A 26,919-nucleotide genomic window follows, 5' to 3' on the forward strand; every position below is an offset into this window, starting at 1 on the left:
TAACTCTGGTGTTATAAGTAATGCAGGTTGGTTTGTGTTTAAAGCACCTGCGCGTCCTCGTTCCTCATCTCACAGCAGGTTGGATGAGTGACTACAGTTTACTTTACAGTCACACACCAAGAACAGGGAAGAATAAGATCTGTTGGAGGTGAAGGAAACAGAAAAAGCATCCCAGGCCCTTTTATTAAACAGGTACAGATTTTAATCAGTTTAAAACTTTATTACAGCACGTTTTAACTGAACTCTGTCGTGGTGCATAAATATTTCCATCATGAAAAGAAACGTGTTAAATGTATGTATGTTCTTCAGGAGTCCATACAGCCTCTCAGCTGCTGACCTGCAGATCCTTCTGGATCTTCTCGGTGGCCGTGGCGAGCAGCCTGCAGGTTTGCTTGTGTTTGGGCCAGTGCTTCACCTGACATTCTCTGTCAAAAGCAAAAACACCAACTAAACTTTACACCTTATTTACATCAGCAAGAACACACTAGATACAGGACATAACATGTTTCAGTACTACATCCATCCTCTACCCGTATCTCACATGGTGAATGCAGTAAACTACTTCTACAGCAGCTCATGCCAACTAAAGTGGAAGAACTGGTACAATCTCTTTGCACCCTCGTAACCTTGACGGTCCGGTCCAGAGCCAGTCCTACCTGTGACAGTACCACTCCCCCTGGCACTGAGAGCATCTCTTTGTAGCCTCTTTCCCACAGGATCCACACTTTGGCTTGTCAGGGATTAAACTCTCCATCACGTCCAGGTTGTACGTCTGAGCCAGCCTGGGTGAAACAAACGATGATTACTCACAGGTTGGTGATGAGGAACTCCACTGCTCAGGTGGGCTTGTGTTGTGGGTATTACCTCTGCGCCTGTTGCCTCAGGACGCTGTCAGATGGGCTGAAGGTCTCTTTGACTTGGTACTTAGCTAGTGCCTTCCACTTCCCAGAGTTCTCTCTGACAATGTGGTTCCACATTTCTGGGATCTATAGATGAGGAAGAGTCCAGGATGAATGTGAGGGTCCAGGTCGATTGATTAGTCGATATGCTCTCATCCAACAACATGATCAGTGGTTTGACGGTTGCCAGTGTTCATAAACTTTGCAAACACAGCCTCTGCTCACAGCTCAACTATCACCTGTTGTGTTGTAATCTTGAAGCTTTGGATGTGAACATATCAGATCTGTCACATTTCAACAGGTTGGGTTGAAAAATGCTTTAATAATGACGTGAACCTGCATCGATAGCAGCAGCTACAGCCTCACCGAGCTGGATGAAGCCTCCTCTTTCACTAAAACGCAACAATTAAATCAGGATGGGAACTGTCAGATTGGGTTAAAATGATTTAATACGCTGCTTTTTGTGTTTATTTGTGGTTCGTTTAAGCTACAGAGGCGTGCAGGTGGAGTGAACTCAGTGCACTGCAGCTGATTGAGCTAATCTAACGAGCTGAGTTCATTTTATTTTCCACATGAGTAGTGGCTTGTTTGAAGAGAACGCACAATTTCAGTCTATTAAGTTTGTTTTAGTGGACTGCAGCCTAGTAAATGCATAGTTTATGACACATTTATGAGTGCGACTGTACCTGCTCCAGAATGAGCTCTTTTTTTGGAGGCGCTGGGTCTGAAACCGCCAGATGAGCCAGGAAGCGCTGCAGCTCCGCCAGGTTTGGAAACTGATCAATCAACACATCTGTCAAGAAGCCCCGGAGCTGCGGCACATGAAGGATAACAAATAATAAAACAGCAGCAGCAGCTAGAATAACAATGTCAGAAATATCAGAAGTGTTATTAGGAGAGGATGCACAAGGATCTCTGGTTATATAATTAATGTAACAGGAAGAGGATGAGAAAGCTTAGAATAGGAGGAAACATCTCAGTCAAAACAACTTGGAAACTGAAGTTGTGCCCTGGCAGGGGAGGAGATGATGTTGGAGGACAATGATCTGGCACTCGCACACTTCCTCAGCACCGGTTTACAGCTAATATCCAGCAGGAAGACAAGCTGGTTGATGTGCTTCAGAATCAGACACTGATGACCTGAGACACCACAAACAGCAGCACAAGGTCATCATCACATCACTGACAGCTGCCACTCACCTTCAGAAGCTGGTTCTTGTTGAAACTGTTGAAGTCATATTTTCTTTGGCAGTCCTCCTTCAGTAGCAGATTGTACAGGGAGAGCCAGACCTGACCGTCCAGTTTTGTCATCTTCAGACGATCCTCAGCAGGAATCTTCTGCCATTTGCCATCTACGTACTTCTGTAGCTCACCTACAGCAGGAGACAGCGAGCAGACAAGTGGACAAAAGGTTACTTAACAGGAGAAAAACTTATTTTTACAGGAGCGATTTGACCTTTTGGGGGAAGTGCTTGTTTGTTTTTGTGGTGAGCAAGGTGAGAAGATCAAGATACTCATGTTTGTTGGTAAATAGGTGGATGAAGGCAACGGTGTGTTAGCTTTGTCTGGACAGAGCTGGAGATGTTGAGTCCAGCTCTGCTCGAAGGCAATAAAATCCAACTACCAGCACCTGCAAAGCTCTCAACATATTACACACTATGTCTTGTTTAATCAAACTGACTAGTTCTTACGCTAAGCTGCTTGTTTCATCAACTCTCAGAGAGAAACTGAATACGTGTATTTCTCCAAATCTCAAACTATGCCTTTAACAGATAACAAACATGCACAGACACATTTTAAATGTAAGCACTGCGACTTACCGTCTCTGCAGCGACTCCAAGGGCAGCAGTCAATCAGCTGAACCAGCACACAGGGGACGTTATGTGTGCACAGCATGCGACTGATGATACTGATGCTGTAAAGACAAGGAAGGTCTCACTGAGCTTCACAGTGTCTCTGCAGCGATGCTGAGTGTGATTGTTCAGGTTTAATTCAGAAATAATAGATTGCTTTGTCAAAATATGGTTGTAAAGGAGTTTCCGGTCAGTCCTGCCCTACCTGTCGGTGTGATCGGTGATGTAGCGCAGCACGGATAAAGCTTTCAGAGAGATTTCAAACTCCAGAGCAGCACTCTGCATCCGCAACTCCTTCACCAGAAGAAACACACGGTGGGATAGATGTTTATAAGTCAGTCTGAACAATCCATCCATCCATCATCTCTACACCTTCATCCTCACCAGGGTCATGGGGGGTGGAGTCTATCCCAGCTGACTCAGGGTGAAGGCAGGTTCACCTGGACAGGTAACCAGTCTATCACAGGGCTACACTTAGAGACAGACAACCAAGCACACTCACATTCACACCTACGGACAATTTACAATCACCAATTAACCTCAGCATGTTTGTGGACTGTGGGAGGAAGCCGGAGAACCCAGAGAGAACCCACGCTGCACGGGGAGAACATGGAGACTCCATGCAGGAAGATCCCGGGTGTCCTCATTGGGACGCCGACCGGCGACCTTCTAGCTGTGAGGCGCTAACGGTGCTAACCACCGAGACACCTGCAGCCCTCATTCTGAACAATGTTAAACCAGAAAATAAACAAAGAAACCTAAACAATAAATGTCAGAGTTTTACCTCAATAGAGGTCATGTGGTTGTATTGGTCGTGAGTTACGGCACATTCTCTGGTCGTCTCACCGGCCAGCAGGGTGAGTTTACGGTGGCAGTAGTCCACCAAGTCCACAACAGAATCATCAGCTGCTTCACATGAATCCTGCACCAGACACACAGCTGAGTTTCTACTGCATCTCTGTATTAAATCAATTCTTTAAGATGCTTAAAACTTATTTATACAGAAAGAGGGACATTTGACTGACCTTGTGAAACATTATCGTCTCCAGAAGGTTGATGATTGTGGCTTCATGGCGGATCTGAGACGGAGACATTAGAGAACACATGATGCATGAGGACTGCAGGCTGATCATCTCCTTACATCTCATTCTGCACTCACCACCATGTACAGATGGAACGTGTTCTTCGGATTGAAATCCTGCAGCCGGCATAAGATGGGAAACACTTTGTGCTTCCACACCTCGACGAGGATCATCTCGTGGACCAGGACGGGTATCTGGAGAGGAGGAAGGAATCACTGTCAGTCCACCTGCAGGGCTCGTTTAAACACCACTGATGTTTTACTATCACATGTGTATTATAGGGACGGCTGCCACCTTTCCATATGACACCAGGGACTCCTTGATGAACTCATCGTGCATGGAGGAAGCATTTAGAATCGCCTGCATGTTGAGTTTCTCGATGTACTCGTGTTGTCTGAACCACCTGTTAACACACAGAGAACATCACAGCACAGAGTTAGGGTTCGTTTTGTTAACGGCTGCTTCATGAAGCATCTCAGCTGGTCGGTCACACGTCTGCTTTCTGTCTTCAGAGTAAACACACAGAAGGAACAGAAAGCGTTTATGCACCACATGTCTGAAGATACCTGAGGTTTGGTCCAAATCTCAGTCCTTTGACATGAAGGATCAATTTTTCTATCATTTAAATCTTGCCTGTATCTTCCCCATTAATATTGTTCTGTCTTAAGTAAAGCATTTTGAACTACCTTGTTAATGAAAGTACCATACAAATAAACATGACTTGCCCTCAGAACAATATTTCTGAATTATTACTGCCAGTTATAACCGACAGTGTTTGGGCAGCGACGTGTTTTAATCTGCTTCAGGAGGTAACGGGTGCTGCATTAAAGTCTCAGCTTTAACTAGAGGAGATTTACTTCAATATTGGGGGGGAAAAAAAACATTTTGGAGACCTTTGAACAAATCTGTCAAACTTACAAGGGTTTAACAGTAACTGGACACTTGGGCAGCTGTGTGTCTTTTAAGTCCAGAACTCAGATCAGACTTAGATTTGGAAAGTTGCTGTCTGTCAGTATAAGTAGTGAAGAGTTGAAGGCAAAAAAAGATGAAACGAGGCTCTAAACAAAACAAAAATCATATCAGAGATTTATTAATGTGGTTTTGGATTCTAGGAGTGTAAAGATTCACCGACACAAACCGGAAATCGATTTTAACTTTAACGATATGAACACACTGATCGGTGGGCGTCTGGATCGATCTGTATCTGCTGTGGAGGGTCGATGTCTGGTTGCAAAGTTATGAATCGATCGATTGGACAGCTCACATTCTGGGTCCCATATGTTCGACCTGTTGCCCTCCGGCAGGTGCTACAGGTGCATCAGGACAAAAACCAACAGACTAAAAAACAGATTTTCCCCCAGAGCCACGACCACTCTGAACTCCCACAGACACTGATAGGGTCCAGTCCCACCACCGGTCCTGTGAATCCACTGACTAGTATTCTCCCAGTCTGCAGGACGTCACATGTACTCAGGTGTGATCTAACACAAGCTTTTCTCAGGTGCCTCCGTTGCTCGCTGCTGCTGTAAACTCTCACATTTTTACATCCATTTTATACCTGTTGTCACTTTTTTTTTTTCTATGCATCTATAGGCTCTACAGGTGTCTTGTTTTAATCTTGCTCAGTTTGTTTGTTCGTTGTTCTTTGCACTGAAGGGGACTGCACCCAATGTCGTTGTACTTTATTTGTATAACGACATTAAAGGAGTCTGATTCTGATTCTGATTGGAGCTCTGATACTAAATATGGCCGCTCCAGTCTCACGAGACTCCCGCTGTGATGAGAGTAACGTTAGCTTAATATGATTGGTCGCAACAACAACAGGACAGCATGGCCGACAGCACCGGTGTTCTGGTCCAGATTTGTCCCGTCCAGACCTGTCTGTGTGTCAAGATAAAGACACTACATGAAGAAGAAAAACCTAAACATGACTCGTTAATAAGTCTACATCCATGTCAACATCATCTACAGACAGCAGAACCAAATGTGCTGAGCAAATAAAAAACAAGTTCGGTGAGAGGATTCAGAACTACTGGTTTAACCACGGTGGTGGGTTCAGGTTAGCAGCAGCACTTTCACAGCTTCGGTTGACTCACAGACCCACAGTCTATAGCTGGACTGCGGTATCAACACTTAGAAATGAGGTCTTCTTGTGAAATGTGGAGCGGATGTATTTTTCGGTCCCACACCTGTCTGACAGCAGCCACCACAGCCTGCACTGTGGGGCGTTCAGGGAACATCTGTAAATTGTCTTTGGATAAGCAGATGTTCAACAAGTCCTGTGTTTTTGTCTGTGACCAAATAAGAAAGTTGGTCGTACCGGTGCAACCAGTGGAAACACACACAGCAGCGTCCCACCACGACAACACACAGCTCAGCTTTAGTTTGGTTTGAACAAACTGAGGCCACGTTGAATGTTTTCAGTTTGCAAAGTTTATGGTTTGTAATATACTGAAGGAGTTCATGTTAATGTTTTTCATATTTAATGCAGCAGCAGTCTGTCTTGTCTGTGTGTCATAAATAAACACAATGACGTTGTTCTGACCCGATACGTTTCTCTGTAATTTTTTCACCACACAAATAGATTCAAGCTGCATCGAATCGCATCGTAGAGTATGAAAATGTACCGTTAGTGAATCATATCGTGACCCATGCATCTAGATTCATATCGGATCAAGGTAGAGATGCACACCTCTAGTTCATTCTATAAATACAGAAAATTCAGCAAACAAGCCAGTAGATAGACTCTGACTGCAGTCAACAGGTTGCAGGGATACGTTTCCATAATAATAAAGATCCAGAGAAGGAGATCCACCACGAGGTGCAAACCCCTGATACGCCTCAAAACCTAAAGTCAAGGCTCATAAAAAATAAACCAGCAGCGTTGTAGAACAAACGTCTGTGAGCTGACAAAACAAAACCTCCATGAGCCAAAGCATCCGTCTGTCACACACAGGGGTTCTTCTGTTATGGCTTTAGGCTCTATGGCATTTATTGATGGTTTCACCACGAATAGAAGCCTCATTTTGTAAATTCATTTCAAGGTGAAGAGGTTGAATATCCTCAACTGGTTGAGTGAGTCGATCTGATTGAGTTGTAGTCCACTAGCTGAAGTCCAGACTAAAAGCAAGAAGAGACTGTCTGCAGTGAAGGCCTGAGAGAGCATCACCCAGCAAGAAGCAAAGCATCTACTGTCTGAGGGTCGAACTCTTCAGGTGCTGTTTCACTGCAAAGGACTTCAGACAGAGTTTGTTCAGTTACTTTTCTACAATTTCATTTAGCAGACGCTTTTATCTAAAGAGACGTCCATCTGAGAGCAGATACAACACAAGCAAGGATCCATTCAGGAGAAAACAACCTGGATAAGAGCCACAGAAGAAGTTAAAGAATGACAGGGTGCTGATGCTGGTAGCAGGCTGGAGGGAAGGAATGGGAACTTTTGTTTGTTTGTTTTCAGTCTGTTAAGTGCTGAGATGTTCAGTGGAGAGCTGTAGTCTCTTTAGTCTTTTCTTAAAGACTGAGAGGGAGTCAGCAGATTGAACAGAGTTTAGTAACTGGTTCCACCACAGAGGAGGAGAGTCCAGCTATCGACCTCGATCCTGTTGTGGTGTTTGTTTTTCTTCTGACACCTTAAACTTTGCAGACTGTGTGTTAACAGAGCAATACGTCCCATGCTTTTTAATTTTTCTGTACTGATGTAAGACCTGGTACTTCCCTGTAGTATCCATAATTGTAATTATCTAAGGTCTCGACTGCACAACTAACAGTCACAACAGACAGATTTCAATTAAATTTTATTTATATAGCAAATTTACACATTTCAACTTTATTTTAAATGTCAAAATATGGAAACATGAGCAGCATATTAATTAACTGGTATTAATTTTCACTATTTAATCTCACTAGTTTGTTCTCTTGTCTGCTCTGATTGGTTGTGGACTGAGAACACATGTATGATTTATTTTTCATGTATATAATTTACAGGTAAAGTTTGACTTTAAAGTCCCGTATTTGGCATTTAGAAGCAGTTTATACACATTTACTGAACTGTTAAAGACATGCTGTTGTGAAAAGATGCTCTTATGACACACGTTGTGAACTTTAGCCATGCTAAGCTAACCTGAGCTAACCTTAGCCACCTCTTGCTAACGCTCTCACCTCTCGGAGCCGATTTCCTTCAGAGAGAAAGTTTCCAGACTCTGAACGAACCCGTCCGCCTCCACAGGCAGAACCACGTCCATGTCGGCGCAGGACCTGACTTTATCAGACAGTCGGTGACAAACAGGTTAATTTCACCACCTCGAACTTCTGTAGAGTTATTTGTGATGCTAACGGAGGTTATCGATACTCGTCGGCTGGTGGTTGTCATGGTGACCGTACACCAAGCGCAGGCGCACAGAGCAGTTCGTGTGGGCCGCCATAGAGGGGCAGCAGATCTGCAAGAAGCTCCGACCTGAAACCCACAGCTCGGTACTGGTACAGTAATGCACAGGGCATGATAGGAAACGGAATAAAAGTCCACAATGATGCTGAAAATACAGTCACATGTGTTCATACCCTCCCGTTAATGAAGGAAAAACAACAGCTGTCACTGAAATAAGCTGAAATTGACTAAAGTAATAATAAATAAAAAATTAATGAAAATCATGACGTTGCTTTTGAGTTGTGGTTCAACAGAAAACAAAAAAACCAGAACAGGTATTCTGGTCCACTGCTCCTCAGCAAAGTGCTCTAATTTGTCCAGGACAGTTTTGTTTGTTTTTTTTAAAAAAAGTTCTTTTCAACCACAATTCAAAAGCAACGTCTTATTTCACTAAATTATAATTTAGCACATTTTTATTTATTATTACTTTTTCCAGTTTCTAGTTATTTGAGTGACTGTTGTGAATTTTGCCTTTTCTTTAATGGAAGGGGATGAATACATCTGAGGAGGACTGTGTGTACAATCACTCACTCACCTTAAATCAAGTTAAAGTACTGCATTAAAATGTGAAAAGCAGGAAAGTATCACCAGCCAAATACTGCAGAATATTGGCTGTACATTAGAAAGTATGTTACTAGATCACTGTTATTGATGACTGGATGTGTTCCTGTCAAAACTGAGCCAATTTAACTAACTTCTGCGTTGTTCTATTGTCATTTTTTCAGAGAATATGAATGAAAAGAGAAAAACTTTTCTTTCACTCATGGCTAGAGGCAAACAGGTGAGGACGGTTACCTTTAGTGTAACTTGTGTGTATATCATAAACACCAGGTATGTAAAGGTTTGATCAGGTCATGTGGGGAGTTTCTGTTGTCATTATAATTTAAAAACACACCTGTTTGACAATAAATGGCTTCACCCGACCACTAGCTAATGAGTAAAAGAAAAGTTTTTTGTTCATATTCTCAGAAAAATGGAGGAGAAATCATAAATCCCATCAGGGTATGAAACTTATGAGCACAGCTGTGTTAGTCGACTTGTCAAGTCCTGCACTTTCATTTTTATTCTTCATTGACATGGTGATTTATTCTTATTTTTTCTATTTGGTACAGCTGTGTTGCTTTTCTCTCTGTGCTGAGGAAAATAATCATTCTTCCTCAGTGTGTTCTCAGAGGTTTTACATAAATAAAATGAATAAGTCAGTCTTGTTTTGTAAAGAAAACTTCTGATATGTGAACTAACTATAAAGGTGGCAGACTAAAGAGTACATGTACTGAAAAATGAATGATGCTAATTGTAATTTCACGGCTATTTAAATGAACTTTTTCCTCCCACAGTCTGATAACGTCAGAACTTATTTATCCGCTTGTTCCAGCTCTCCACTCTATTTTTTTATGGCTGCACAATTAAATTTAAAGGTCGACTTTAGATGTTTTGTGCAGCGTTTTATTCTAATACGATTTATGTGACTCGATGAAATTCAGCCTGTTGTGTTTGGGATCTGCAGCCTAAATGGGATTTGACAGCAACGTCCAATATATTTAGTGTGTTTTAAAGAGTTTCTACCTACTTTTTTTTGGGTTTCATAAATATGTTGCTCATATGTTCAAATTATTAAATTCAAAATAAAAGTCAAGTCTCCGGGACTGACTGGTCTGCAGCGCTGGAGAGGATAATGTGGTTTGTTGTGTTTAGTAGAGAAGGACTCCCCACATGTCAGGATGTTAGTTATATAATAAGAAATCTGAGTATGAAACCAGCATGAACAAACTAAAGAGCGCTGAGAGGATGAAACTGGGCCGAGCGCTTTGTCTGAAAGAGTCGCTGAGATCCAAAATATGTTTCAAAAGTTTAATATTGAAAAAAGGTTGATTTAATATAACGCGCACAAAACATAATTAATCTCGCAGCGATCAAAGGTTGCGGTCGATAAAGAATACGGCGTCCCACTCACCTGCCTCAGGTGAGCAGGTACCTACATAAACTTCACCAGCCTGAACCATGTGACCAGCTCCCAACAAATCATCACACAAATAACCAACAATAAGAAGACCAAACAAACATTAATATAAATCATGTCAAAGTTCTATTCAAAAGCATTAAAATCATTCTCTGTATATTTCATCATACTGGCTCCTACAGTGTTCATCATGTCCGGTACACAACCAGGTGACTATAATGTTTATAACTTATATTCATCTCTGTACAATACTGATCAGGTTCCCCGTCGTCACTTAAACAGATTCCAGTTCATCATGAAAAGCAGATTGCATTTTAAAAACAAACTAAGCGAGTCCACTGTCGTTGTTACTGCTATTCCAGTAAACGTCTTCACTGAAGGCATCTTTGGTTCAGGCGTCTCCGTGTCTCTCAGTCGTGTCACTTCCAGCACACGATGATGTTGGGATCGTTCTCCAGACGTTCATCCAGCTCCTGGTAGCTGATCCCTGTTGAACGAGGACACGGTAAGAAGACTTCCACTACCGGTTACATCGAACCATCACAGAGAGCTTTAGAACCTGCCTGTCTTGCAGCAGATCTCATCGTAGCTGTGACAGCCGGTGTAGAGTCGAGGCGGCCGGCTCCTCTCGTCGCGGATCACCTTCACGGGATACTTCTGCAGCCGCCGGATGAGAGACTTCATCAGCCCGAACTGGATCAGCCTCCTGAACACAAACACATGACATTACACATGACCTGGCTTCACTACGTCCTCTGGCTGATAAGACGAGCGACGCTGACCTCTCGTCAACCCTCTGGAGCTGCTGCGAGTAGCGGGAGCAAAGGTCTCGGACTGTGGTTCCTGGACTCAGACCACAGTACAGCTGGAACACGTCTCTGAGGCTGGCACGCTTCTGACCTGATAGCGACAGGAAACAACGATGCATCATAAAACGAAGGTGAGGTAACATGTTGTCTACGAGTCCCGGCCCGTACTCACCCTGCTTGGTGACGTAGCCGAGGCACTCCTCCTGAATGGACTTGTCGTCTATGAGGCTCTGGACTCTGGGGGTGGTGCAGTACACGTTGGAGTACTGGGGGAGGACAAACAGGCACAAAACAAGCAGTCACCACAAAGTAGTCGCCACTGTCGGGGGGAAACAGCAGAATAATCTAAATTTTACAAAACAAAAGTATGAATTAAGTTTTCATGTTGGGCTGCAGGTGGCTCGGTGGTTCTGTCTCTAAGTGTAGCCCTGTGATAGACTGGTTACCTGTCCAGGTGTCCCCTGCCTTCACCCTGAGCCAGCTGGGATAGACTCCAACCCTAGTGAGGATTAAGCGGATGTGTGGGTGGATGTTTTCACAATAAAGCTGGAACTTAATTTTCTCTAATTTTCTCTTAAAACATTCTGACTCAACCCTAAAACCTGCCGGCGGGTTCAGAGCTCAGCCCCAAAATTAGGAATAATGACAATTAATGAAAACCACTGTGTAACCACAGAGAGTAGGTGCATATGGAAACTAATTAAAAACGGACGTAGAAAAACATCTATTGGATGTACAGCCATCAACACAACCTCCAGTACTGGTAACCGTTGTCAGCACTTGGAACAATATTGTTGATTCTAGCTTTTTTTAAATTTTTGTAAACTAATTATTAAAAAAACTACACTTTTTTTGGTCTCTACTTCTTACCACGGTTCTGTTGTTTCTATAAAGGTGCAGAAATTTACATTGCAACCAAAAAAAAGAAAAAAAACCCCTCATCGAGCCAAACAGCTGATCAGGGATCAGCCGGTTAAGTTAATGTTTTCTCTAACAACGGCCCTAAAACTCATTAATGGTTCCACCACACTACAGATGCACAGCTGAAGAGAAACACTGTCCAGTGTGTTGTAGGTCGAGTGTTTAGTACCTGGAATATGGACACCAGAGTCACCACACCGTAGTACCTGTGGAAGGAAAGGAGATTTGAGTTCAGCTCTTTTTGTTGCACATCATTGACAGAAACAGGAAAGAGGCTTATTCCCACCGAGCTGCTGCCGACGGCTCATCTTTGTGCTGGAATGTACTTACAGCAGATTCTGCACCGCAATACGAACCAGGTTCAGCTCCACGTCTGCCTCAGCGGAGATTTTCTGGATGTGTCTAAATCCATCGATGTAGGGCAGGATCTGCAGTGAGCAACACACAGGAGGAGGTTAAAGGCTAAGCTGCACGATTACTGGATTAATAAGCACCACAACAAACTTGTTAACGTATTAGAGCAGCAACTCATTATAACACCACTGCCTCCTTCCCATTCATACAACACCACATGTAAACGCCGTGGGTCTATTACTGCAACTAATAACTCGTATTTAATCACTGTTCTTAGAATTTGGGTACGTCTTATCTCAGTGTCGCTGGTTATCAGCAGCCGCTGGTCGCTGATAGCGAAGCTCTACCTGTTGAGTGGTCAGGTCCCACTGGGATTTGATAAAATGCTCTTTGCACTGGGTGAAGACGGGCACGTCGTACTCCTGGACTATCGGAGGATCCTTACGCAGCTGGATCAGCTTCAGGTGGATGGTGTTGGACTCGTCTAGGACAGACAGAGAAAGAGAGACAACTTTAGGAATACTTTGAATACGACAGCTCTGCCATACATTCTACTCCAACTTCTACATTTTTAGTTTTGTTGTAAAAAAAAAAGGTACTAATTCTACTTTATGTTTATTACTGATTTCATACCTGCTGGGTTTTGATATTAATGCAGATATAACTGAAATATGACGTACAATACATGAAATTATATGTTGAGATGTTTTTATTGAAGCTGTGAAACAAAAGTCAGTCTGTACATATAAATAAAACATCCAATTAGCAACATATCCACACTACAGTTAGTTATAGCATTAAAAAAAGCAAAAGACCTGTGTAATTTATATAATAATAGAGTTTTCTATGACTCCTAGAACTTGCAATTGAATTTTCTACGATGGAATCACCAACACACGTGTCTTTGTCACAATAAACATCACGCAGTTTGGCTCTTTCATCGACTGGTGCTGGTGGAGCTGGTGATTTAAAGTAAATGGAATGATGGAGATGGAGGATTATCTCCACATTCTTCAGGAAAACCTAAAGTCACCAGCCAGAAGGTTTTAGACTTTCCCCCCAAAGGTCTGACCCCGTCAAGAAGCTGGGCTGAAGAAACAAGTCTGTGTCAGAAAGCCAAGAAATTTAGTTGAACTGAACCAAATCTGCCACGAGGGGTGGTCAAAGATTCAACCAGAAGTTTGCCAGAAGCTGGTAGATGGTGACCAAAAGCACCTAGCTGAGGTGAAAATGGCCAAAAGACATTTAACTACATATTTCCATTGCTGTGTGTATATTTATGACCCAGCAGATGTTGTCATATGTCCAGGAGACCTATAATTAATCTATGAAAGAACCAAAATCCATCCATCCATCATCTCTACACCTTCATCCTCACCAGGGTCATGGGGGCTGGAGTCTATCCCAACTGACTCAGGGTGAAGGCAGGTTCACCTGGACAGGTAACCAGTCTATCACAGGGCTACACTTAGAGACAGACAACCAAGCACACTCACATTCACACCTACGGACAATTTACAATCACCAATTAACCTCAGCATGTTTCTGGACTGTGGGAGGAAGCCGGAGAACCCGGAGAGAACCCACGCTGCACGAGCAGAACATGGAGACTCCACGCAGGAAGATCCCGGGTGTCCTCACCGGGACGCCAACCGATGACCTTCTAGCTGTGAGGCGACGGTGCTAACCACTGAACCACGATGCAGCCCTTCGATGATTCAATCATAGAAAATTCAAAGCTACAGGAGTCATTAGAAGCTCAAGCCTGCCCTGACGTATACTGCTAGTAAAACTAACTTTCACTTATAAACCACAACCTGCCATCTCTAAATGTGTAACTTTAATAAATGTGCTTTGCCAGTTTGAATGTCTTCTTTGTTCACAGCACAGACTCCACAAAGCTGTTTAAGCTGCTTTATATCTATTAATCAATCTGAGCAGTTACCAGATTAACTCTGAGACCCGTTTTGGTTTCAGGCTGCATCAGTGTTTTCAAAACAGGTTGGAACAAAATAAGGAGGTGAACAAGACATTTTCTAAACTATTTCAACACTTTTACAGTCAATAAATCAGGGCGGCTGCTTGTGTAATGAATAACACATGGACACATAAATCTGCATTCCACTGAACCTTCAGCAAGTACGTGACAGAAACTGATGGTTGTTTGCCAGAAAACAAACTGTAATATACAGTGTGAAACACTGAACAGTACCTATGGGTAACGTGCAGGCTCCTGTGGCGTTAAGTTCCTCTAACAGGGTGGACATGATGGGTAACAGCTTCTGCTTGCTCTCCTCATTAGAGATAAATCCACTCTCCAGCTGCAAAACAACAAAGCAGAACCAGATCATGTCCAGGATGTCTCACTGGAGACAACATCATCACAGCGATCCCGTACAGATGCTACATCGCTCTGTACCTCCAGAGTCGTGAGGTATCCAGACAGCTTCTTGACGATCGGCTCGAGGGCACACGTGTTGGTCTGGGCGTCGCAAACGAGGCCGAGGTTGAAGAGGAGGGCGTTCCGGCTGTACTTCTTATGCTCGATGCACACAGGGCAGCCGATCAGCTTTTTTCCCATCGCAGTGCTACAACAGGAATAATAAAGAAGAGAGATTAAAGCAACAAACCAGGAAAACATGAACGAATGAAAACAATGCAGCGGGTTAAAGGTCGACCGATCAGTCTGATTACTGGATCCAATATTGAGCATTTTTACAACTATAAAACAAATTCATGGAAAGTTGTGGTGCTGCAGGTGGTTCAGTGGTTAGCACCGTGGCCTCACAGTTAGAAGGTCGCCAGTTCAGTGAGGATCTTTCTGCGTGGAGTCTCCATGTTCTCCCCGTGCAGCGTGGGTTCTCTCCGGGTTCTCCGGCTTCCTCCCACAGTCCAGAAACATGTTGAGGTTAATTGGTGATTGTAAATTGTCCGTAGGTGTGAATGTGAGTGTGCTTGGTTGTCTGTCTCTAAGTGTAGCCCTGTGATAGACTGGTTACCTGTCCAGGTGAACCTGCCTTCACCGTGAGTCAGCTGGGATAGACTCCGCCCCCCATGACCCTGGTGAGGATTATGTTGTAGAGATGATGGATGCTGCACAGGGAGAACATGGAGACTCGGGTGTCCTCACCAGGATGCAAACTGGCGACCTTCAAGCTGCGAGGCGATGGTGCTAACCACTGCTCCACCTTGGTTATTGACTACTCTGACTCAGGGGTATGGATCTACCACTACGGTGGATGATGGTGAGGAGACACATGAACAGATGTAGAATACGTACACGGTGATTAATTTGTTCTGTAGTTCTGGCTTGGTGATGATATAAACCTGAACCGTGTCAAAGAGCTCCCGTGAAATGTATTCCTCTGGGACCTGTCAGGAGGAGACAACATGGGGACACTGTATGACCACATATGTCCAGATTAACATGTGACATTAAAAACCATCAGTCATCAATACTGAGTCACATTATACATGATTTTTATATTCAGTCATAAAGAAACAGCCTAACAATGAGGATAAATATGAAGGTAATCATGATAACAGCAGCTCCTATAACCACCCACACTGTCAGCTGTGATGCTGAGATCCACTTCACCTCATTCAACACCTGCACACTCACCTGGTAGGTGATCTTTGGGCCCAGAGTTGGATGAAACTCACTGAAGAATATGCACTCTATTCTGGTGGTCATGCCCATCGTAGACTTTTCTTTTTGGCAGGATAAACTCCCTCAGAGGTGCAGAAACGTGCTGATCTCCTCCAGCTGTGTCCAAACGGTCCCGGCGTGTTGTTGTGTTTCCTGTTTACCTCCAGCTGCTCAGCTAGCTTCCGGCTCTAGCGCTGAAACAGCAGCTAGCGGCTTCTTCTAAAACACATTTAAGCAGCTCTAACGCTGAACCACGGCCTAATAAACGGGCTTTTTATGAGCTGAGCCCAGTGTGTCGGTCCCGGCGGCTGTCGGACCATCCGCCGCCTCGACACGCCGAGGAACAACAACGCTGCTGCTGCCTTCACGGACCCCCGGGACGGACGGGTCCACATATCAGGCGACAAGCGAACTGGTGGCGAGGGTAGAAAAAAAATACAAAAAAATAAGACAAATTCTGTTGAAATGTGGATGAAATTAACATCTAAACATTTTGTGACCGAACAACACAAAGAAAAAGTTAGCTTCAACCTACTTCGAGGTGGCTAAGTTAGCTAAAATTTAGCATCAGCCCATCACGTTTTCATTAACCTATATTACATCAGCATATTATTTAAGCTAAATGTGTTATATTTGCCACTGCTAGTTGCACTTTACTGTGTACTTAGTCTCCCTTTGCTCGCATATTCTGTAGTACATTCTGTGTGCTATGGTGTAGAACGTATAATTTCCCACAGTACGTGAACGCAACACGATTCATTAGAGTCACTACTGCGCAGATTTTGCCGCATGTTTGCGTTGAAATGAAGCTTTGAGGGGGTTTTCTGCGCCATGTGTAGGAAACAGAGGCAGCCTGGTGAGCTAGCGTGCTGTCCCACTCCTGAACACGGTTTTTAAATGCCATATAGGTCGATAGAAGAGACGCAGAAGGTGTGTTTACGGGACCGTGATGCTTCGCTGCGGACGAGCTGCGTCGTGAAGCTGCAGGAGCAGCGCTGCTGCTGCTGGACATGTGGAGAAGGTCGCTGAGGGCAGCACGCAGGTGTTTGGGCTGCAGGAGTCCAGGACCACAGGTAGCTGGTTCAGTTAGTGTCTCAGGGAGCTGCTGTGAGATGCTAAATGTTATGAAGAGCTGAGTGTGAAGAACAAATGACAACAATAACAGCTGGCATCGGTTTTATAGGTAGAAAATAACTTTATTTGATTGGAAAAGCTAAAACACTCACAACACTAAGTGCTGCACAAGTGAGATGAAATGATGCTCTGGTTATTTATTTAGCAGTAGTCTGTTCATGTGCTTTTACATTAGAGTTGGTGTATAAATTAATCTCTAATTGCAGTTTATTCCTAACAGATTTGTGATAAATTTCTTTAAAGCTTCAGCTCAAAGAATGTTTTGTGGATTAGATGTGATGGATCTTCACAACGAGACACCACCAAAACTCTAACTGCTTAAAATTCTATCTCAAGAATGAGAACTTAAAGATAGAAATGACCTAAATCATGTATTTATTACACTTTTAAATCACACAGGAAAAGGTTTGACTGTTAAATAAAGTAATAATATTCCAAAATAAAATAATTCCAAGAAGAAACTCATAAGCAGCATGAACATATTGCACATTCTGCACTTAAATAAAGTGATAATAACCACCTCTCTGCTTGATTTATATCCTTACTTGTTGGAGAAGCCCTACTATGAACACACTGGACTAAATGTGTGCATTCTGAAACACCCAGTGGCGGTCTGAATCCTGGAGTTTATCTGCAAAATAAAAATGTGAAGGAATAATAATAATTGTTATATAATTATTTGTTTATATAGAATAGAATTATTTTTATTGATCCCATTGGGAGAAATGTACACGCCACAGCAGCATTCAAAAATCTTTAAAGAAAGTACAAGAAAATAACAACAATAAGTAATACAATAAGAATATACACAAGATGACAAACATACTATTGAATGAAAAGAATATATACAATATTTACACTGAATAAGAACAGTTTGTGCAAAAGTGAATTATGACCATGTGTCAGTTTTGTCCATTTGGTTAATATCAGCCAGTGATGCTGATGTTCTATTATATTATATTATATTATATAAATGTTATGGTATGAAGTGATTATTTATTACATTTTTAGTTTAGTCACCGCCACCGTTATTTGGTCAGTTTCAAAAATATTAAAAAGATCTTCTTGGTTGTAAGTCACAGTGCATGAGGGTCAGATTATTAGAAACACTTCTGGACTGTGTAAGTATCTGATATTAATGTGGTTTAATCCTCCAATTAGCAGAATAATTAATGAAATTGTACAACTTGTCTACAGTGTGTGTCAATGGCAGCACGAATTCCCCTTTTATACACAAGTGCTGAAACTACAGTTAGACTGTACGGAGAGTTTCTGATTTGGCTCTGCTCAGTGAGTCTTTAACATACTTTTAGGGGATGTGCAGCTCCCATGCTGTGCGTACCTGCAGCGCTCCAGCCTTACCTGCCGGCAGGATCACAGCCCTGCAGGCGGTGGAGCTGTGGAGGAGGCACTTTGAGGAGAGAGGTGTGACGGAGCCCCACCTGTCCAGCCAGTACATCGTTGCTCATCTGCTCAGAGCTAAAACTGTGAGTTGAAATCTGCTGAACTCATCCTACGTATCAGCACCCGAAGAATATTCATGTGGCATCTCTTTATCCAGATACAAAGTTTGGATCAGGAGCGTTTAACAGAGTTTCTCAGCCGAGAAGAAACCGAGCAGGTGTGGAAGCTCTGCACAAGGCGTCTCTCCAGGCAAGTGACTGCATAAATCTGAGAGCATTCAGGTGATTTTTACTGAGGATGATCTAAAGGTGTTTGTTGTAGGATGCCGGTGCAGTACGTGATCGAGGAGTGGGACTTCAGAGAGCTGACGCTGAAGATGAGGCCTCCTGTGTTCATCCCCAGACCTGAGACTGAGGTTGGAGACGACGTAAACAGGCTGTAAACACGCACCGTAGAAATAATAACTCATAAAGGGTTTTCTCTGTGTGCTTTTGCAGGAGCTGGTTGAACTGGTGCTCGCTGATCTGCAGAGGAAGTCTGGGGCTGCAGACGCTCAGCATACATGCCTGGAGGTGGGATGTGGGTCTGGTGCCATTTCTCTTAGTCTGCTCAAGAGTCTGCCTCAGGTACGTGGTTTTTTATTCAGTCACTCCACTACCTAGATGTTGGTTGAAGTATCTCAGCAGCCAGTGGACGGATCACCATGAAGCCATTTTGTAAATACAATTATGGTTCCCATTGAGGTCCTGCTTACTTCTCCTATAGCAACAAATCAAAGTGGGTATTTATCCAGTGAGATTACTCAACATCGAACAGACGGATTGTTGAAACCTTCACACAGACGTCCTTTGTTTGTCCTCTGAATTTAATGTTCTGAACATTGGTGGTTTTGGGTGAACAGCTGTGGCCTCTGACATTTGTACCCTCAGGATGAGAGGATAACTTGTGATCTCCTGATATGTCCTCCAGCACCAACAGTTTGTAAAGCTGATGGCATATAATGATCAACTTGTCACTCGTACTCATCGTATTTGCTCGTCAGAGGCGCGGCAGCACTGAGACTCTTGACTGATCAAATAAAACTTGATGGCTGGTTTAGTTTGGTGTGTTTGGCTGGTAGTCAGGTTGACATTATTCTTATATAAATATATATAAACCTTAGAGTAGTGATGCACGATATTAAAATTTCTGGCCGATACCGATATCTGATATTAAGATGTCTGATATCGCCGATAACCGATATCACCGATGTCGATGTTCAGTTTTTGTTCACACTGTAAAATGAGTATCAGTGAGCGCTGTGAGAAAACTATTCAGAAGAAGCCCAGATTAGACCACATAGTCTGCTTTATTACAAAAGTCTAACATATTTTAACATATTTAACATTAAAGGACCATTTAAGTAAAAACATCTGTGAAACAGCAGCGATATCAAACGTAGAGACGACTAATGTTGGACAATCATCGGCTGAATTTGTTCATCGGACTGATACCGATATCTGGGAAAAAAACACTGATATCGGCCGATACCGATGTGGTCGCTGATATATCCTCCATCTCTAGTTTAGACTGTACAGTTTTATTGTACAAATCTACCCGACTAACTGACATGTTAAGTTCAAGGACCTACAGTAATATATACAAATTACATATTGGCTAATTTAAAATAAAAAAAGCTTTAATCCCTACAAACGTGGGAAACCTGCTGAAACCAGAGCAGCTAATGTAGCCTCAGGCAGAGACTAGGAGCTGCAGGATTTTGCTAAACTCACTTTGTTCTCACTAAAAACTCAATTTCCAAGTTGTCGTCTGCACTCTGCCCAACTGGTGACACGTTTATCAGGTTTTACACAGTACAGATGTTTTTATAAATTGATAAGTGCAGAGATGTTTATGACCAGCTGGCACCGTTTCAAACATGTTGGTCTCCTCCACATTGAACACAGTGTTTTATATTGGATGGACTCTTTTTGTCCTTATTGCTATCTTGTGACATCCATGTGTTGACTTTGACATTTTAAAGAATAAACTATTTTTTGCTTAGTGGAAGAAATACATCTCCAGGCTAATAATGATAATAATTATTAATAATAACAATGACAGAAATCATGAGTTATGTTTGTTCAGCGGACACACGGCTCCGTGAGACGGCTTTCTAGTAAAGTGTTGGCAAACATCACACTTATCCTCCGCTGATACAAACACTCTGGTCATAGTTTCATTACGCTGTCGTCCTGTTTGTCTCTGTCTTCCAGTCTCTGATGCTAAAGTAGTAAAAATGTCTGAATTTGCTGTTAAACACATACAAACCGATGCGTAGACATTCTGCCTGAGGCGGTCGTGTCCAAACAGTGAAGTGCAGGTTTTTTTAATTGCCGTGTTTGTTTCTGGTTTGCAGCTTAAAGCCGTCGCCTTGGACCAGAGCCAGGCTGCTGTGGATTTAACTACAGAAAATGCATTAAGGTGACTGAACCAGAGCACAAGAAAACCACGTTATAAACGTCCTTGACTACTGACTATATATAATGTTATTTAAATCAGGCTGTATATTAATACATGATGGATGTCTCTGTGCAGGTTGAGGCTTCAGGACCGGTTACAGATCCATCATGTGGACGTGATGACAGGTGGGGGATTCTGTGCACAGGCTGTATTTTTACCCCTAAAGCACGTTGCTAATAAAATGTTTGGTGTGTGTTTTGTCAGATCCAGAAGCGGTGCTGAGCCTCTGCGGTCCGGTTTCCCTGCTGGTCAGTAACCCTCCGTACCTGTTTTCAGAGGACATGGCGTCGCTGGAACCAGAAGTTTCCAGGTGACTAAAATACATTCAGCCCTCCTTAATTTATAGGCAGTTATAACACGTCCTAATAATGCAGATTAAAAGTGTTTAATCATGATAGTAACTCCTCTAATTAGGGATCTGTGCCTGGTACCGATAGCACCGTAGCTTTCATGATACAGTAGATAAAGAGAATACATGTGAACCAGATTTACAGCATGTTGTAAAGAATTAAATTAATGGTTTATTCAAAGGTGGCTTCAAATCAGTCGAGGATAATTCATGATAACTCATACATGTCATTATTGTTCCACTTGTGCTTTACAGAAGAAGTTCTGCAGATGGACTTGTAGTTACTGAGACACTGGGTTGACTGAACCAGACTGAAATAGAACATATTGACCAGGAAGCTGCACTCTGGCCCTGTGTTAAAAATAAAAACAAAAATAAAAGACAAAAAAATCTGAGAATGTGAAGAAAACAACCCAAAATGTGTTGCTTCAGCTTCAACCATTTGTTCATAAATACCTTGAAAACAACAACATAACTAAATCACCTTAATGTGTAGTACATGTGATTTATAGTTAGCTCGACCGACTCTGCTAAGCTAGGCTAGCTCCTGCTAGCTAATTTAGCAAAGCTGAACTCTTTACAAGCAGATTTAATGGTTGTTTTATTCATGTGGCACAATAATCTTATTTATTAAGATGGTAAGTTATCAACTGTCAATATCAGTTCATGTAAATTACAAGAAAAAGCAGAAAGTAATAAGCTCAAGCTAGCCGGGCTAGCCGTGGCTATCTCACAAGCTAACTTTAGCTTGCTCTCTTTGTTTAGCTGACTGGTTGCACACCAACTAAATTATAATTAAACAGGGAATTACTGCAATTTGATTATTTATTGGTGTTTAAAAAAACAAAATAAACACTTTTATTATTTGTTTAAAAATGATAATATAAAGAAATAAAAAATTATAAATTGATTCTTAACAAAGCGTTTATTTGTCGGTACTAATTTTGCAGTTTGTTTTAAGGTAATCAAACCACTGCATAAAACCTCTGAAAATAAAATGTGGTATTAATTTTATTTTTTATTTTTCTTTTATAAATGATATTTTGTGGAATTATGTGACTGTACTAATGCGTTTTAGTGACACTGGTTTCGTCTGCTGCTTCCAGGTTTGAAGACCACGCGGCTTTAGACGGAGGTGAAGACGGCCTGAACGTCATCAAACACATCCTGACTCTGGCTCCACAGATTCTGTCGGATCACGGGTGAGGAACCCCGTTGCTCAACACACACTCACACACTCGTATACATACGAACCCACCTGGGTTTAATTCCTAACGGCAGCGGCGGCGGCGGCTTGTCACAAGAACAGCATGTTCTGGAAAACACATGTATCGTGTTGCCTCTTTAATGAGTTAAGCTTTCCAGAAGACTTCCAGCGAATACAGTTCCAGATATATGCCACGGCTGTCATCTCAGGGCGATAATCCTGTCCTGCTGGTAATTAAATTTTAATCTATTTTGTGTTTTTTTTTTTTTCCAGCCGTGTGTACATGGAGGTGGACCCCAGACACCCGCCGCTCATTCGACGGTGGGTGGAGGTGAATGTGGAGGAGCTGCAGTATGTGGAGACACGACTCGACATCACCGGCAGGTCTGTGGAGAAAACCTCCCGTTAAATTATTTTATAGTGACTTAATGCTGATGTCATCATTAAAATAAAAAAGAATCGCCTTCTTCACACCTTTCTTTTGAGTTTCTTGAGATTCAACATCAATTATTATTTTTGTTATTTTGCTTCTTAGGCCACGATTCTGCATCCTCCAGAAAGCAACGGCAGAGACGGGACCACAAGCTGGATCTGGCCTGAGAAACTGAGATCCTATTACGCTGGCTTTAGCTCAGGTCGCCTCAGCCCCGGCTCCCCCCTGCCCCCACAGAGCCACCGGGCCTCACCCTGATCTCATCTGATCGCTCAAAATTCACAATTTGCACCAAACAAAATCGTGTCACCGCCGCGCTCTTAATCTGGCGGCGGTCGTGATGGCAGCCCGGCGTCACAATAAAAAGTGTGTGGCACAAAAGCAGGCTCAAAGCTGAAGGTAATTACCGCAGCTTTTCTTAGAACCCTCCCTCTCAGAATCTCACCCTCCTCCCAGGAAGCGTTCAGTAGTTCTGTGAATCCGCTGATGAATGGTCCTCCCCTTCGCTTGTCCACTCGCTGACTCAGATGCAGGCGGTGTGCATTGTTGAGCAAAAGCGCACACGATGCGGCCGTTACTTCCTCACACAATCGCCGACTCTCGCACGCTTCCAGCTCAAAGGCCACACCACGCTCTTTGTGTTTTAAAGGTGATCTAAGGCACAAAAAAAAAAAAAAAAACAGATTTCGTAACAAGTGTCACAAGAGCAGCCGTCATGTGGTTGACGGTGACGTGACAGCGCTCCTCTTTGACCCTGTAAAAAACATTTAAGGCAAAATGGGATATAAAGAAGAGCAGCTCGGGTTCCAGTCGGCTTGGTTTTTAATAGAAACATGTACACATGTAAAAGGTACAAAAAATGCTTTACTGAGAAAAATAAAATGGCGTAAAAGATGTCTCAAAGGAATCAGTGTACTTCTTAGGAACAGTATGTACATCCAGAACTGATGAGGCTAAAACAGACATGGACAGTTTCCACATCCATCATGAAATAAGCGGAGGTTACAGTACTGCGTTTGTCTCACGACTCGTCTCTTTCTGGGGTGCTTCGCCGCACAGTCCTCGACAGATTAAGTCTGGAACCAGACACGTCAGTAGAAACTGAATTTGTACATTTTTTTTGTCAGCAACAACATGACCCTGTGTCCAGTATGTCTGTGACTGGCCTCCGACTGCCGGGGCAGCTCTGTTCTGAACAGGCACAAAGGACCTGTTGACAGTTTTTCTCCTCCTTCGGGGAACACTGAGCCGCGATACCGGACTCATACTTTGAAGGGGTAGTCCTGTAGGTAGCGCAGCAGCGGCCTCGGGAGTGGTAGCTGGTCAGGGCAGTCGGTGTGCCTGTTGATGACAAGCCGTGTGAGGTGCTGCAGAGGAGGGAGGCTCTGGGGCTTGTAGACGGCCCGCTTCAGCTTCAGTACCACCGACGTCTCCTGAACAGTCTGCTGGGAGGGCTTGGTCGGAGCCTCCTGCTCCACCTTCCCCTCCTCTGCCTTCCTCTCCGGGCCCATGTAGTGCTGCACCAGGCTGGGCACGTTGGGGAAGGACGACAGGCTGGGTCTGGCCGGGGAGCTGGAGTCCAGCAGGAACTGGGCGCCGCTGTACTGGATCCGTATGCTGGTGGGACCTCGTGCCGTCCTGACCGAGAGGGTCAGCATGTACAGAGGGTGGCTGCTGTCCCGTACCAGGAAGGCTCCTTCAGACGCCTCCTGCAGCGCAGCGTGGGCCTGAGCCGCCGTCACAGCGCCCCAGTACCATCCTGCACACAGATTCCTCAGCGTTAGTCACTGTGAACAGTACATGCCGTCCTGCCACTGTCCTGCCTCTGGCTTAATGTTTAGCAGCAGACAAACACGTCATTTAACCAAATCTCTCACACACCAGGCAGCTTTTCAGGAATCTTATGTGTTGGAGTCAGTGGGTGGACACGTGAAGCCCTCTCCACACCGTACCTGAGTTTTCTAGGTAGCAGAAGTTGCTGGCGATCGCCCGGAGGTCCTTTGTGGGGTCCCATAGCGGAGGGGTGCTCTGTAGGCAGGGGGTAGGAGGCACTGTTCCTGCCCGCATGCCCCGCGGGGCTTCAGTGGACGGAGCAGCGGGCAGAAGAGCTCTGGGACTGGAAAGGAGATGGAAAATACGAGTTAATGGGCGTCAACAAGCACAGCACAAGGAACGATTAGAGCAGGCCTCCAGCTTCCAAATTCTGTCCAGGAATCAGATATTTGTGGCCCAGTGTGTGTGTGTGTGTGTGTGTGTGTGTGTGTGTGTGTGTGTGTGTTCATGTTTTATAAGCCTGTTTGTGTTTAATTGGGATTTCTGCCTGTTTTCTGCTGTTTGTCTGGAACTCATTGTCTCTGCTGCTGACACATGTGAAGCAGACTTTTCCTGAACGAGTCAAAACGCTGCTTCAGAGCCACTAACGAGCTGCTCGTCATTATTCTAATGAGTATTTCTCTTTAGATGAGTTACTCTGAGGCCTGACGGCTACGTTAAGGAGAATAACTCCACAACTTTTACGCACAACTTCTTTACTCTGATTAAAAGCTTCTGGGTTTGAGATGTTCCGACACAAAGAGAGTCCACTCACCCCGGTACACAAAGAATCATGCTACTTCTTTAATCCTCTGGGCTTAAAATCCGGTCGGGTTTCCTCCGCTGAAAACACCCAGAACATGCAGGACCGGAGCTTCGTCTGAGGGAAAAACACCTTGACCCAAAGAAGCGAGCCGGAACACGGGCTAGACACGAACAGACCGAGTCTCCACCAAGAGCTCCGTGTCCCCGAGCCGTCGGTTCTGCTGCTGTACTTTCTAACAGAACACTGGATTTGTTCTTTCTTTCTTTCTTTTTTAAACCGTCCTTTCCTCTCCGAACCGCTCCAGATCCGCCGGAGTGTGTTGTCGCCAGAACGGGACCCAAATGTGTGAAGGACAGAGTGTAAAGGCTTGGCTTTTAAAATTTACCGTTTCCTAGAAGTCTATTCTGAGAACTCTTCACAGCACCGGCGGCTCTGACGTCACACCGGCCGCACCAACTCCCATTCCGCACCGGCCGCCGCGCGCCGCCGCCGCCGCTCCGCGCGCGTCCCGGCGGCTCGCGGCTCCGTTTTTAGCGGCGCTCGTGGCAGCAAGGCGCTTTGTTTTTGTCGCGGCTGGTTCTCGGGATAACCGCGCCGGGACCGGACGTTTTCCCGGGTTTCGGCGGTGCGCGTGTCCCCCTCCGTCTCACCCCGCGGCGGCCGCCTTCGCTGAAGCGGCGCTCGCTCCCAGGAACCGCGCGGCAGCTTCTGCCTATCCGCTTTCCAGGAATAATTGCAGGGCTTGACTCCGCCCCGCCGGGCGGCCCTGACAGAGCCTTCATTCTGGGAATTCACCGCCTCGACATTAAAGATAATAGGAATGCACACAGGCTATTTCCAGTAATATAGATTTCCCTCGATCCGGGTGGAAAAACACGGCGAGAGGTTTTCTCAGAGCTTTGGAGTAATTAAGCTGCAGAAAAAAACAACTTGTTATGGCGACAATCACCTACAAAAGAAAAGGTTAGGCCGGAGAAAAACGTGGCTTCGCTCACACTTTGTGCCACTTTCTGAGCCTCTCTTTTCTCTTCTCCGGCTGGTCTGCTGCGGTTCTGATCGTCTGATTCTGGGCGGCTCGGTACCGAAACTCGTCTTTCTGCTTGTTTATTTCTTTTTATCTCTCCTGACATTTGTTTTCTAGGGATTCTATCTGGGAGATCGGGCCTCGGGCTGCACACACACACAGTGATATCTTCTCTAGTTTACCCACATCAGGCCCACTGAGGCCTGGTGCTGGATGTTGTTGTAAATCTGTTCAGTTCAGGCCAAAAGGTTTCAAAAAATATTTCTTCCAGCAGCAACAATCTCTCTCACACACATGTGGAAGATTGGAAACAAAGCAATACCTAAAATATGCTGCAT

At 44.0% G+C, this 26,919-nt stretch overlaps 4 protein-coding genes across 4 annotated transcripts; 1 reads left to right on the forward strand and 3 right to left on the reverse strand.

Annotated features, from left to right (window-relative positions):
* Nucleotides 1–203: 203 nt before the first annotated feature.
* On the reverse strand, nucleotides 204–8,169 carry zmynd10 (zinc finger, MYND-type containing 10). Its single transcript, XM_008289356.1, has 12 exons — nucleotides 7,993–8,169; nucleotides 4,129–4,237; nucleotides 3,912–4,028; nucleotides 3,778–3,831; nucleotides 3,537–3,674; nucleotides 2,958–3,046; nucleotides 2,720–2,814; nucleotides 2,100–2,272; nucleotides 1,586–1,711; nucleotides 865–986; nucleotides 657–782; nucleotides 204–425 (listed from the first exon to the last, which is right to left on the reverse strand). Exons 1-12 carry the CDS (start codon nucleotides 8,073–8,075, stop codon nucleotides 326–328), a joined length of 1,332 nt encoding a protein of 443 aa, XP_008287578.1. The 5' UTR covers nucleotides 8,076–8,169; the 3' UTR covers nucleotides 204–325.
* Nucleotides 8,170–10,094: 1,925 nt separating this feature from the next.
* On the reverse strand, nucleotides 10,095–16,343 carry nprl2 (NPR2 like, GATOR1 complex subunit). Its single transcript, XM_008289368.1, has 11 exons — nucleotides 15,924–16,343; nucleotides 15,582–15,673; nucleotides 14,721–14,889; nucleotides 14,514–14,622; nucleotides 12,649–12,785; nucleotides 12,278–12,375; nucleotides 12,117–12,153; nucleotides 11,199–11,292; nucleotides 11,000–11,117; nucleotides 10,781–10,923; nucleotides 10,095–10,704 (listed from the first exon to the last, which is right to left on the reverse strand). The coding sequence occupies exons 1-11, from the start codon at nucleotides 15,999–16,001 to the stop codon at nucleotides 10,637–10,639; spliced, it is 1,143 nt and encodes a 380-aa protein (XP_008287590.1). The 5' UTR covers nucleotides 16,002–16,343; the 3' UTR covers nucleotides 10,095–10,636.
* Nucleotides 16,344–16,804: 461 nt separating this feature from the next.
* hemk1 (HemK methyltransferase family member 1) lies at nucleotides 16,805–23,873 on the forward strand. Its single transcript, XM_008289389.1, has 11 exons — nucleotides 16,805–17,023; nucleotides 18,398–18,571; nucleotides 18,646–18,737; nucleotides 18,810–18,903; nucleotides 18,986–19,114; nucleotides 20,887–20,951; nucleotides 21,066–21,115; nucleotides 21,195–21,300; nucleotides 22,446–22,541; nucleotides 22,820–22,930; nucleotides 23,082–23,873. Exons 1-11 carry the CDS (start codon nucleotides 16,961–16,963, stop codon nucleotides 23,152–23,154), a joined length of 1,053 nt encoding a protein of 350 aa, XP_008287611.1. The 5' UTR covers nucleotides 16,805–16,960; the 3' UTR covers nucleotides 23,155–23,873.
* On the reverse strand, nucleotides 23,784–26,003 carry cisha (cytokine inducible SH2-containing protein a). The gene is made up of 3 exons (XM_008289377.1): nucleotides 25,567–26,003; nucleotides 24,932–25,095; nucleotides 23,784–24,738 (listed from the first exon to the last, which is right to left on the reverse strand). Exons 1-3 carry the CDS (start codon nucleotides 25,584–25,586, stop codon nucleotides 24,242–24,244), a joined length of 681 nt encoding a protein of 226 aa, XP_008287599.1. The 5' UTR covers nucleotides 25,587–26,003; the 3' UTR covers nucleotides 23,784–24,241.
* Nucleotides 26,004–26,919: the final 916 nt, after the last annotated feature.

Source organism: Stegastes partitus, unplaced genomic scaffold, assembly GCF_000690725.1.
Source record: "Stegastes partitus isolate 25-593 unplaced genomic scaffold, Stegastes_partitus-1.0.2 Scaffold14, whole genome shotgun sequence".
In the NCBI taxonomy this organism is placed as follows: Eukaryota; Metazoa; Chordata; class Actinopteri; family Pomacentridae; genus Stegastes; species Stegastes partitus.